We start from the raw sequence: 12,458 nt of genomic DNA, 5'->3' as shown, positions 1-12,458 counted from the left end.
ATTGTATCGTGTTATCTTTCTACCAAATTCAATATATTGTTCCAGTGTCTCCTTCATACTTTAAAGGGTGGCTATCATACTTTTCAACTTTATTAAAACTTTTCCTCATCAGAGTGTTCCTTTTCCTCTCCTGCCTGTTCCAGAAATAAATCTGCAACATTCTTTCAAATCTCATTGAGATTACCAACAAAGACATTTGTTGCAAGTCCTAGTGTTTTTCATAAATTTGCAGCTTTCCATGTATCATGAGTCTTCTCTTTGTAAATATTTAATGAGAGCATATTCGTCTAGTATTTAAACTTAAATGGGTTCTACAGATAAAGTGTGGGTTTCTGCTCAGATCTTCTTTGTGTAGTTGAAGAAGGAAAGAACTGTTCAGATAAGTTGTAGTTTTACTTTGCTTACCCAGAGATCTTGAGTTCTATCCGAAGAAGGAGGAGGATTAGGGGAGATTGGGAGGAGGAAGCGGGAAGTGAAAGCCAGATATAGTTCTCACAGGGATAACATTAGTCCTTTTAGCCTCATTTTGGGTTGACTGTGGCATTACAGCTAGCTTGGAAAGCCTCCCTTCTCTAACTGGCATAACTAACGCCACTAGAATCCAGCTGTGCAAATACCTCACTGTATCTGGCATGCTGTCTGTACCAACTACAAACTGAATGTTAGTGCCTGGTTATACCTCATCACTGGATGTGACAACTGGTGAGTTATTTAGGCTAGTGAAAGGTGGTCTAGCCATGACTACTCCTCCAGCTCCTCTGCCATCCTTAGGAGCTAGTGGTGCTGGAGTTCTGCTGTGGATGAAAGAGAATCTCCCCTAAGCTCTTTATTTCCTAAACACACTTTTCCTTTCCATGAGGTAAATGGTGGGTTGGACATCTCCTCTCACGAGATTCAGTTTTCCCTACAAAACAGTGTATAAAAATTGCACTAACTTTCTGACAGGAAGAAAACTCAGTTTCCAGCACAGGTATATATGTATTTTACCAAAGATTATCATATGCTTTAGCTCTTTAAAGATTTGAAAGGGAAAGTGAGGTAAATGTGTAAAGTTCAGAATATCATGTGAATTGACTGTTAACAGTTTGTTTAAAAACAAAAATCAAACATTCAAAGAACTATATCAGCAATGTTTTATTTTAGTTATTTAATTGTTGGCAAAAATAATCTAATAGACCATTATAAACATTTATAGTCAGACAGAATATATATGTTCTATTTAATTAACACTTGAGTGATCTGAAAACTACTATATTCCATGAATGAAAGAATATAGAACAGAAGCTAATTATTCCATATATAAATAATTACTTCAAAATATTATAGTATCCCAGTTTTAGAGTGAGTGAATCTCTAAGTGTGTCCTTCTTTGGTACACAATCATTCTTTTATTCATGAAAAATCATCAAAATTTGGTAATTTATAGTCTTGTCAATATAAAAATGTTAATAGCTGCAGATTATAGAAGTTAAACATAGTGTGATTTTTCTGAACAAAAAATACACTTGATAATATGAATATTGAGTATTATTTGAGCATAATTGTAAAAATAAACACTGAAAATTATGTTCATTTTGAACTTTTTTGAATATATCACTTTTGCAAAATAACAGTTGTTACATAGGAAATAACTAGATTTAATAAAACAATGTATGTTTATATTAGTATTACTTTAAAAAGACTTTAATTAATTTTGCTGTACATATTGAAAACAAAGCAGAAACTCTAGTTTAAAGCAATTCATCATAGGAAGTTATGTTTAAATGTAAAAATTTCTATATCCTTTCTCCAAAATGCACAATGAAAAAGAAAATGTATAAAAACATTTATAAGTAAGTGATATAGAAAATAGACTCTTTAATTTGAAAAGTAAAATCATAATCCTGAAGCTTCAGGTATCCTAGTATAATTTACACATGCTGTAATAAGTCATTTACATAAAGAAAAAATCCACCCAATTTTTCTTTTACATAGTCCCAATCAATATACGGACTTCAGATTTTCTGAGACTTTTATGAATGTACTACCACACTCCTGCTCTCTGTTCACCTCTAGTCATTTCAAAGAACATGAAGTCCTAGAGAAAAACAAAATATAGAAATGAGTTTTCAGCACCAAGCAGAGATCAGCTCTCAGATGCATAAATGCTAAGGGATCTGATGAAACACAATAACATACTTGCTAAACAAGAAAAATCAACTGTAATAGGTAAATCCAGGAAAAATTGATAGCTTCAACTTTCCAGTTTAATGGCAATTAAATCCTACAATTCTGTTAACTTATTGATACCTGCATGAACTTAAGTAATTATCAGGTAATTTCTGTGAGTTTCACTTTTTTTCATGTTTCCTAGAATGTTCCTCTTTCAATATTTCTTCCTCAGCTTTTTGAACTCCTTCTCTAGTAATATAACTTGTGTTGTGACTGTACATGGAGTTCCATGTACAATCTTTAGATTGTTTCAGGAGAATGACAGCCATCTTAGACTTAGAATAACATCTTAGAATTTTGGGGCCCAATTTTATGACTTCTCTTCCAAGCTTGTCTCTCTGTTCCTCAGTTTGTCTTACTCCATCAGTTTCTAACCAAATCTTCATCCCTATGACTTCTAAATTGTATGGATTTTAGCTCTCTCACATCTGTCATTTTCCTTTATCCCTTTATAAAGGAATAACTGAATCTTTATAACCATTCGCTTGCAGTTGCACTAATACAGTTCGTCATCAGGATTTATCATTCTAAAATTTGGATTTATAATTATTTCTATTTATACGTAGCTTAAAACTAACCAGTTAACGAAACAATTTTTAGTACCTTCCCAAGGTCTATAAGAAGTTGCCCAATCTACCCTATATTCACTTCTTAATAACCCCACTCCAGTATTCTGGGCTGGAGAATTCCAGGGACTGTATAGTCCATGGGGTCACCAAGAGTTGGACATGACTGAGGGACTTTCACTTCATAACCCCACCACCACCCTCCAATCCCATATCTCACCTAACCAGACATCCCAGACTACTCTCTCTGCCCTGTACACATCATATCTTTGGTTATGGTGTGTAAATCATTGGTTAAACAGTTCCTCAAGATTAAGATTACAGTTTTCTCCTCATGTGAAATAAACATTTGTTGAAAGCATAGTTTTTAAACAGAATTGTAGTTATATTTAAAATTTTATATAGAAAATATTGTCCCAAATTAGATAGAATAGCATAATAAAGTCCCAGTGACTACTCACCCAGCTTAGTTCACCAATTAATCCACCCCGTATGTCCCCCTGGCTTCATCTCCCTTATTTAAAAGCAAATCTGTGATAAATAACCATATTATTTCATACTGAAATACTTCAGTATATACCCTTAAAAAATATGGACTGTTTTGTTTTTGCATAACCATAATAACAACATCATTTTAAAAACCTTAATAATTCATTAATATCATCAAATAGCCAGTGTTCACAAATGCATGAGGGTCTTGTAAATGTCTTTTTATACTGGTTTGTTTAAATCAGTATCCAAACAGAGCCTACAAACTGTATTAAACTGATATTTCTCTTTTCATTTTTATCTTCCTGATATTTATTTGTTGAAGTAACTGAATCCTTTTCTATATGTTCTCTCACTTTTTAGTGTTTTTTTTTTTTTTTTCTGATTGCTTCTGCATGTCAGTGTTTAAGATATTAATCTAGTGGCTCCAAACCTCACTTGCATTGCAATCTATGACAGCTTGAACACTTGATGGCTTGGTTCCATCTCCAGATTTAGTTTACTGGATCTGGGTAGTCTTCACATAGGGAGTGCAAAAGCTACCCAGGTGTTTCTACTGTGCAGCTAAGGTAGAAAACCACTGCTCTGTCCCCAGAGACCTTGACATTGGCCACATAAGGAATCATCTGGGGAGCTACACAAACTTTTAATGGTGTGCTTCTGATTTAGTTAAACTGGGGTATGGCTTACTACTAAAAACTTCCTAGCTAATGTAATGTGAAGACAAGTTCAGAATCAATGCTGTATTCCATATATTTCCTCTCAATTGATAGCTCCATCCAAGACTTGATCAAATGTACATTCTTATTGCAGTTGGTATTTCTGTATTAGATGGTTTAATTATGAATAAGGAAGAAATTTCCTTGTTTCACTGAGACTTATTTCATTTAAACACACTAGAAGATTCAAACTCTTCTCCAAAGTATCAATTTGAGGTTTTCTTTGGTTATTGGTGGTGGTGTTGGCTTTTTTTTTTTTAACCACTAAAACCAGAACTTCTCCTTAACACATAACATCCTTTTGTTACAGTGTGAAACTACATAGACCCTCCAGAGAGAAGCTAGTCACCTGTGAATCAAGAGTAGCAGAAGAAAATGGAATTTCAGAGCTAAGATTAAACAGGACCACTTTCAATAAAACCTACAAATTTAAGGTCATTTAAATATATAAAATTTAAAAAATTATTTCAGAATAAAACTAGAGAAACCATCTGTACCCTAGATTAGTAGGAGTAAACTTACAATGAGGAAACATGCGCCGAGCATCACAGCTTTCATTTTCACATCAAGGTCTAATGGGAACTGGATGCCAAAGTTATCAACATCTGTAAATAACTCTTTAATAAGCCCAGTCCAGTGTTTGGAAATCTTGCCAACCACATACTTATCATCAAGAGATTTAACCTAAATTGAAAAAAGAAAAAGGACAAAAACTTCTAGCAAACTAATAAAGCTACTTTCCAAGTAGAAGTAAAATGAAACCAATATTAAAATTATATGCCATTCATAACTGTGAACATTATATCACTCAGTAGAAGCAGGTAGATTCCTATGTTTACTTACAGATTCATTTTAAAAACTCTATTTGCTACACAGAACCAATATGAAAGTAGTTTAGCTGAAATAGTTAACATTTTCTATTCTCCATTAAGATACACAGTAATAAATTAGTTGAATCTATCCAAAATAAAATTCAAGCAAGAAAAGATACAACTATGAAATGATTATTTGAATGAAATTTCTAGAAGCCATCTGATGGGGGGAGCGGGTAGTAAATGAAACTCTAATCTGACTTCAGCTTTAAGATTAGCACAGAAAGTTGACATAGGTCGAGTGTTTAAAGGTGATGGAAGGACTCAGGAAAACATAAAATGCCAAGAGGCTGGAAAAGAGGACTGGTAGTTTTGAGTGAAGTAAAGTAACCAATAAGTAATTTGATGGGATGCCCCAGGTCAAGGCTTGGGCTAAGACTGGACAACAGAATGGGACTGAACAATAAAAGAAGAAGGATGTATGAAACAAAAGGACTCCAAAGTAAAGTTTTTCTAATTTTATGTTTCTATCTGAGTAAAGCTCAGGCCCATGATAAAGAACAGAACAGCTTGTAGCCAGTGGAATGAACCTCACAAAGTGGGCACTTGGGGGCTGAATGTAGCCCACACTCGCCAGGGTATTTATAGGCAGGGTTGTATCACAACAGGAAGAGAAGTGTGCTTTTCAAATGTACACAAGGTACCACACATGCCGGTAACAACATTTGAAGCCCTATCTTAGGTTGGAACCAGCTACGTAAATGTGGGGAGATTAAAAACAGTTGACTCATTTTATTTGGATGTACATAGTTAAGTTCTTTAAAAACCTGAAATAAACTTCTACTGTGAATGCTGTGATAGCCTGGATTACTGTTCATCAAATAGTCATTTCAGTGTCCTCCCTCTGGAATCCAGTATACTTCCCTGCACGCTGAAATTAAAGACTCGGCCATGTTCCTTGTTTAACCAATGGAGGGTTAGTGGATGTGACACCAGCAGAGATCTTGGCCTTGGTCCTGCTCTCCAGTGATCAGCCATTAAAAAACCATGATCCAGGCAGCTGCTGTTGATGCAACTCCAGAGTGAACATACCTGGGGCAGACCTGAGGCCAACTTACAGCCTAAATCAGGGCCATCTGTCTAAGCCTATATCCTCCAGACACAGCTGACCTTGAGATCCATAAGCATGAGAATAAATTCCTGTTTTCTTAAGCCAATGAGTTTTAGGGGCTGTTTGTTATGCTACGATGGCAAAACAGACTAATACAAATTCCCTATTGCACACTTACATGTTTCATCTGTTAATAGCTGTCATCTAAACATCTATACCTTACGTTTTATTTTTAATTTGATTATTTTTAATTTTTGAAAAAATTTTAAATATACAAAAAATAATTTATCAGCCACCACAATCCTACTACTAGACTTATAAGATATTAAGATTTCCTTTTTTTTTATTCCTACATAAATAAATATAAAAATTCACCAGAAATTTATGTAAGAATATGTAAATTTTTAATGGAAAGGAACAGAAAAGTATATACGGATGTACAAGTGGAAAGTCAATAGGACTAGATGATTTTTAACTAAATTCTAAAACAAAAAAATCTTAAAAACAAAAACCTAAATAATAAAATGATTTCAATTTCTAGAAATAATAAGCTTGTATTATATTACTATTACATTGATTAACATAAATTTAATACAAATAACTGATAAACTATTCTAAAAAGAAATCTATAGGTTCATCATAAGGGGGCCAGCCCTGCTCAGTTTTAGAATTTGTCCCTTCTGTGGAAATTGTCCAGTTTAACAGATTTTATGCTTATACAAGAGAATTATGTTATCAAGATTAAGTTTTATAGTTGCTTGACTTTTAAGCATTTGCATCCAATTAATTTGGGCTGTAAGTCTGGGCCCCATTTGTTGAAAATTGCTGAAATGAAGTTCTTTGAGGTAGTGAATACACAGATAAATCACGATTTCTAGTTACTTTAATACAAGGATAAAGGACAGATCATAGAGAAGCATGGTAGGGTTGTACCTCATATATTATTGTTGTTAAAATTCCCTTTGTGTAATTGGGCTTTTTGTAGGAACTCAAAGATGCCAGAGATTCTGAAGAGGGCCTAGAGCACTGATAGCCTGTGTTTCAGACTAAGGAAAGACCATATGCTTTGGAAACCAGACGTTAATGACAAGCTTAATGTTTTACTCAAAAGGGATAATATACAGTGCCTCTACACAGAAACCACCATGTTTAAATGTTAGATGCTTTGTTTATATTTATTTGACTACAAATCTCTGCTTCTCTTTTTCCACTTAGTATAATCAGCACTAACACTTAATCAGAGCAATAACCATCTCTCTGACCAAAGATAAATATATGAGCATACTGAGTCCCTCTTGGAACATCAGGACATAAATATTCATTTAATATATTTGTAACATCCTCCCAGCTTATTTTATTAACTAGGAAAGCAAAACCAATAAACATTATCATATGTCTTACCTCAAAATCAATATCTGCACAACAGCTGCAGATGACACATGGACCAGAAATTCTTAGTACATCCTCTCGCCTCTCATTTTGAATTGTAAACTTTGGCAGGCAAGGGTGCCAGGTCTGAGTAACGTAACCTACTGGGACACCAGGAGGAGCCTGGATTTCTATCTACAAAAGCAAAAGAATATATAAATCGTTTGTCAGACACTGTTCTAAGCACCAGTTAACTCACTCTATGTCCTGACCAGGTTGTTACTATTATCCCTATTTATACAGTAAGTAAGGGGAGGAACAGAGTGGTAAATTAACTTGTATCAGATTCCCCAGCTGCAAAGTGGAAGAGATGAGACACCAACTCAGGGAGGCTGCATGCCCAGTATCTACTCTGAAGTACTGCTCTGTCAGTCTCATATAGTTTTCAATTTCCATACTTATGAAAAATGTCTAAATTATTAAAAGCTATTTTTTAAACTCCTTTAAAAATAGGGGTTTAGATGTATGGACCAGAGAAGGCAATGACAACCCACTCCAGTACTCTTGCCTAGAAAATCCCATGGACGGAGGGGCCTGGTAGGCTGCAGTCCATGGGGTCGCTAGGAGTCGGACACGACTGAGCGACTTCACTTTCACTTTTCACTTTCAGGCATTGGAGAAGGAAATGGCAACCCACTCCAGTGTTCTTGCCTGGAGAATCCCAGGGACGGAGAGCCTGGTGGGCTGCCATCTATGGGGTTGCACAGAGTCGGATGCGACTGAAGCAACTTAGCAGCAGCAGCAGCAGCAGATGTATGGACAGAGTCCAGATCACTGGAGCAATCTTCAAATAAGGTCAGTAGTGCCAGCATGGAAAGAAGATGAGGCCTGGAATCTTGAAGCTGAACCTCAACTCCTCAACCTTGAGAGCATCTCGGCATGTTCATCTGTAACTGAGGACTTCCTAGATCTGTTCATTAAGGCCAATTATACGCTAACATGCTTTATAAATTGTAAATCATATTCTATCAAACTGTTTTACCTCAGCTATTCTTGAATATTATTATATCTAAACTAATTGACATGGAAAACAAAATAATTCAGTGTGAACAACTTCAGTTATCCTTTCAAAATCAGTGCAGTATTAGACATCAAATTTCCATGTTGCTTGTAGTTCTGTCTGTCCTGCTCTCACAGCTACCGTGAGGACGACTGAGCAACCCAAGCGGCACTGGTCACAGGCCAGTGGAGATACAGGCAAAGGTCAACTTCCTATAAACACTCTGTGCCCTGGTGTCACCCCCAAGATCCATGTTCTCTGTCATAGGGCTGTCAAGTGCTATGGAAAAGACACCTGATCTTTATGGGCCTGAAGGTGCTCACAACTTGCACTATTCTGTAATAGGAATTACAGGAACTCAAATATACTACTCTTTCAAATGGAGAACTGAAAAACAGGAATTGAAATTTCTCAGAGGGAGCCTCTACTAGAGTAGCTCCCTGTGTGTGCATTCGTGCTCAGTCACGTCTGACTCTGCGTGTCCCTAGACTGTAGTCCACCAGGTTCCTCTGTCCATGGGATTTTTCAGGCAAGAATACTGGAGTGGGTTGCCATTTCCTACTCCAGGGCATCTTCCCAACCTAGGGACTGAACCTAGGTCTCTTGGGTCTCTTCCACTGGTAGGCAGATTCTTTACCACTAAGCCACCTGTGCTAAGTCGCTTCAGTTGTGTCAGACTCTTTGTGACTCTATGGACTGTAGCCCACCAGGTTCCTCTTTCCATGGGATTCTCCAGACAAGAATACTAGAGTGGGTTGCTGTGCCCTCCTTCAGGGTATCTTCCCAATCCAGGGATCGAACCCATGTCACTTACATCTACCTGCATTGGTAGGAGGGTTCTTTACTGCTAGTGTCACCTGGGAAGCCCTCCTTAGATCCCTATAGGTTGGCTAAAATTATGAGATGAACATATGTGTTCTTTTCCTCACTCTTCTGTCCACTTGCTACTGGGATGGCATTGGAGGATATTCCCTATGGAGCCCTCATCTGGCTTTGGCCTGGCTCTCATGGTCATTTCGGGTAAGAGCCTTGACCCAGGTACCCTACGTTCTCAGCTCTCCCTGAAGATCAAGAAGTCTGGTCTCTGAGATCTCTGATCTCACCCCAGAGGGCACAACACTCAGAAATGTGGGCCAAACTGATCACTCCTTTCCACCTGCCTGCCTTCCTACAATTTACTTTCAAGCATAAACTAATAGCTGGTGAACTACTTCACCTTTAAATCTCATTTTATTATATAAATTCACTGATAAGGTGAAAATTTCTACAGAACTACTTTGCAAAGTATTTGTAAAAATTACCATGTTAATCGCTCACCCACCTCTTGCAGGCAGCAGGGAAAACAGCAGCTGGTACACCGTAGTGGTCTTTCCAGAGTTATGACTTCTCGGCCCATATTATCAAGAATCCTCATGGTAAAAGGCCTAGAAGGCCCACAGCAATTTCGAGTACAGCAATCAGTATCCTCTGCTGCAAAGTAAATCCTCTGTCCAAGGCTGTTCTTAATTTCATATTTGTTATTAGTTTCAAAACCTATCAGGACTAAAAACATAAAAAGAGGGACTCATGTCTACAGCATTAAAAGAATAATCAGTCTATCCTAAGATGCTATAGTGTCTAGCTATACCATTTTTAGACGGTACTTCATTTAACACAGGAGTAAGAAAAGGAAAGATGTTTAGAAATGATCTAAATATAGAAGAAAATGAAGGGGATGGAGGAGAGGGTATTAGAGTACAGAGAAATTTGAAATTTCTATATGAGATACAAGGGCTTCTCAGGTGGCACAGAGGTAAAGTGCCTACTAATGCAGGAGAGGCAAGAGATGGGGGTTCAATCCCTGGGTCAGGAAGATCACCTGGAGCAGGAAATGGCACCCTACTGCCGTATTCTTGCTGGGAAAGTCCCATGGACAGAGGAACCTGGCAGGCTCCCGTCCCTGGGGTCACACAGAGTGGCACACAGCTGAGCACACATGCACACACTTGTCCACAGCCTTCATTAACGTGAGTCATGGGATATTAGAAATCATCAAAATATGAAACAGTTAAAACATATAGAGACAAAAATCAGCCTCTAATATTGGTGTGGATGGATTTAGATACAGATGTTCTTCACAAGTTTCGTCACCATGACCTCCCTTAGGTGTCTTTGCTATGACTTAGGCAGACCCTGACTCTGCCTTTAAAAGAGCCACCCTTTACCTCAATATCCACCTGTCAAATTTTTTACATAAAAAAGTTAAAGTAATCACTAAATGGGATCTATTACCTAAGTGCTTCTTAAGTAAATTAATCTCAAAATTCTTCAGCTTGTTTATCTGTAAAGTGAGATAAGTGAGCTTACATAATCTGTTTCTTTCTAGTTACGTAAAAAAAATGAAAACAAATAAAAGAATTCTATGGTTTTGTCTTTATTATCTCTTAAGTTTTGAACTGGGACACGTCTCAGGTGCTAAAAAATAAACTGAGCAATCTTTTCTCTATACTATTTATAATGGTAAAATATAAACTTGCAATTTAAGACAAAAATAAGAAAATTAGATATACTTTTTAAAAAACTGAAGAATTTATAATTATTAAATTTGAAATTTACTTTGTATTTCATGACTAATACATACATATTTTTTCAAATATATATAAAACTTATAAATCTGAAAACTATAAATGGAGTGCTATATAATGCACAGTGTCTGATTTTTTGGTTTTTATAATATCAAAAATAAACCCTAAAATGAATCATTAAAAAAAATGAAAATTCAAATTATCATACTCCTTTCCAGAGAAAATATGGTATAAACAAACTAATAAAAATGAGAATGTGATGAGACTCCCTGGTGGTCCAGTGGTTAAGACTACGCTTCCAATTCAGGGGGTGTGGGTTCGATCTCTGGTTGGGTAACTTAGATCGCCCATGCTGAGAGACATGACCAGACAGTAAAAAAATAAAATAAATAAAACTCCCCACAGAGAATTCCCTGGTGCTCTAGTTGTTAGGATCTCACGCTCTAACTGCCGAGGGCCTGGGTTCAATCCCTGGTCAGGGAACTGAGATCCCACAAGCTGGGCAGCAGGAACCCCCCGCCCAAAAAAAGAGAACATTAAATTTCTAACAGTGAACATCACAAGTAATTTAAGTGGAATAAACAATTATATATTCTAACCAAATATTAACCATATTACTATAGTAGTACAATTCACTTTATTATTCCTATCAGTGGTAAAGAACTTTGCAGAGATGTGAAGAACGATTTAATAGATATATTCTAAAATCCATTAGAGTTTTCGCTGAATTGTCTATAAGGAAAATATGTTGGTTCATGAATTTACCCAGGTTCTCTTTCCCTGGCAGCAGTCCTAAAACATTTACTGGCTTTCTTAAGTTTACTTTGCACCTGAGGAGCCCTGAACCAAAGGAAACAACTGTAGGAGTCAGGCCCCATTCATAGGAACAGCAGTGATATTCTAGAAGTCAGGTGTTTTGGCTGACTGGTCAGCACCCTTCAGTGCACTGGCCCTGTGCCCAAGGTGATAATTCATAGCCTGTGGAACCAAGGTTTTATAGGGTTCATCTGAACTCCCAAGAAAAACCATGGACAATAATGAGGTTTTCCAAAACATCCCCATCCATCCAAATTCAGTGTTCATTTACTTTGGAAATGTAGTAAGGTAACTGAACTACTGCTTGTGACTCTTTGACAATCTCAAGCTCATCACAAACTGCAGAAAGAAAAGTTGAAGAGATAGAGGTTAGGGTGGGTTAGTGATAGAATCACTGAAGTGATTTCTAGAGAGAAGATTGAACATAAGTAAGTTTTGATTGGTTTCCTCCCAAGTCATGGTCTGTATCATGAGGACAGATGTCCAGCTTAATGGTATTTTACCACTTGACTATTAATTTCAAAAAATGAGCTGCTGATAATCCTTATCAGGATTATCACTATCAAAGAGACATTTTTAAAACCAAGTTTAATTTCAACATCATTGAAGGTGTTATATCTGTGTTTGATGATACGCTTTTGTCTGCATAAATGTCCTCTTCCTAGAAATATGATAAATACAATGAATACATACCTTCCAGAAGTTCAATTTGCTGATGAATCAATAGCTGATCTATCTATTA

General features: G+C 36.6%; 1 protein-coding gene across 5 annotated transcripts in view; it reads right to left on the bottom strand.

Annotated features, from left to right (window-relative positions):
- Positions 1-1,119: 1,119 nt before the first annotated feature.
- LOC105001759 (phospholipid scramblase 2) overlaps positions 1,120-12,458 on the bottom strand; it is a 29,212-nt gene continuing 17,873 nt past the window's right edge. For all 5 annotated transcript variants that reach the window (XM_010858132.1, XM_010858133.1, XM_010858130.1 and 2 more), the window contains 5 exons: positions 12,410-12,452; positions 9,658-9,878; positions 7,310-7,471; positions 4,508-4,669; positions 1,120-2,077 (listed from right to left, as the gene is read on the bottom strand). In XM_010858132.1, the coding sequence (XP_010856434.1) occupies positions 2,024-2,077; positions 4,508-4,669; positions 7,310-7,471; positions 9,658-9,878; positions 12,410-12,452 (642 nt within the window). In that variant the 3' untranslated portion in view covers positions 1,120-2,023. The remainder of the gene's footprint in view (positions 2,078-4,507; positions 4,670-7,309; positions 7,472-9,657; positions 9,879-12,409; positions 12,453-12,458) is intronic.

Source organism: Bison bison, unplaced genomic scaffold, assembly GCF_000754665.1.
Source record: "Bison bison bison isolate TAMUID 2011002044 unplaced genomic scaffold, Bison_UMD1.0 scf7180017864384, whole genome shotgun sequence".
Taxonomy (NCBI): Eukaryota; Metazoa; Chordata; class Mammalia; order Artiodactyla; family Bovidae; genus Bison; species Bison bison.
Note: the sequence above shows the minus strand (reverse complement) of the source record. Positions and strands in the feature narration are given on the sequence as shown.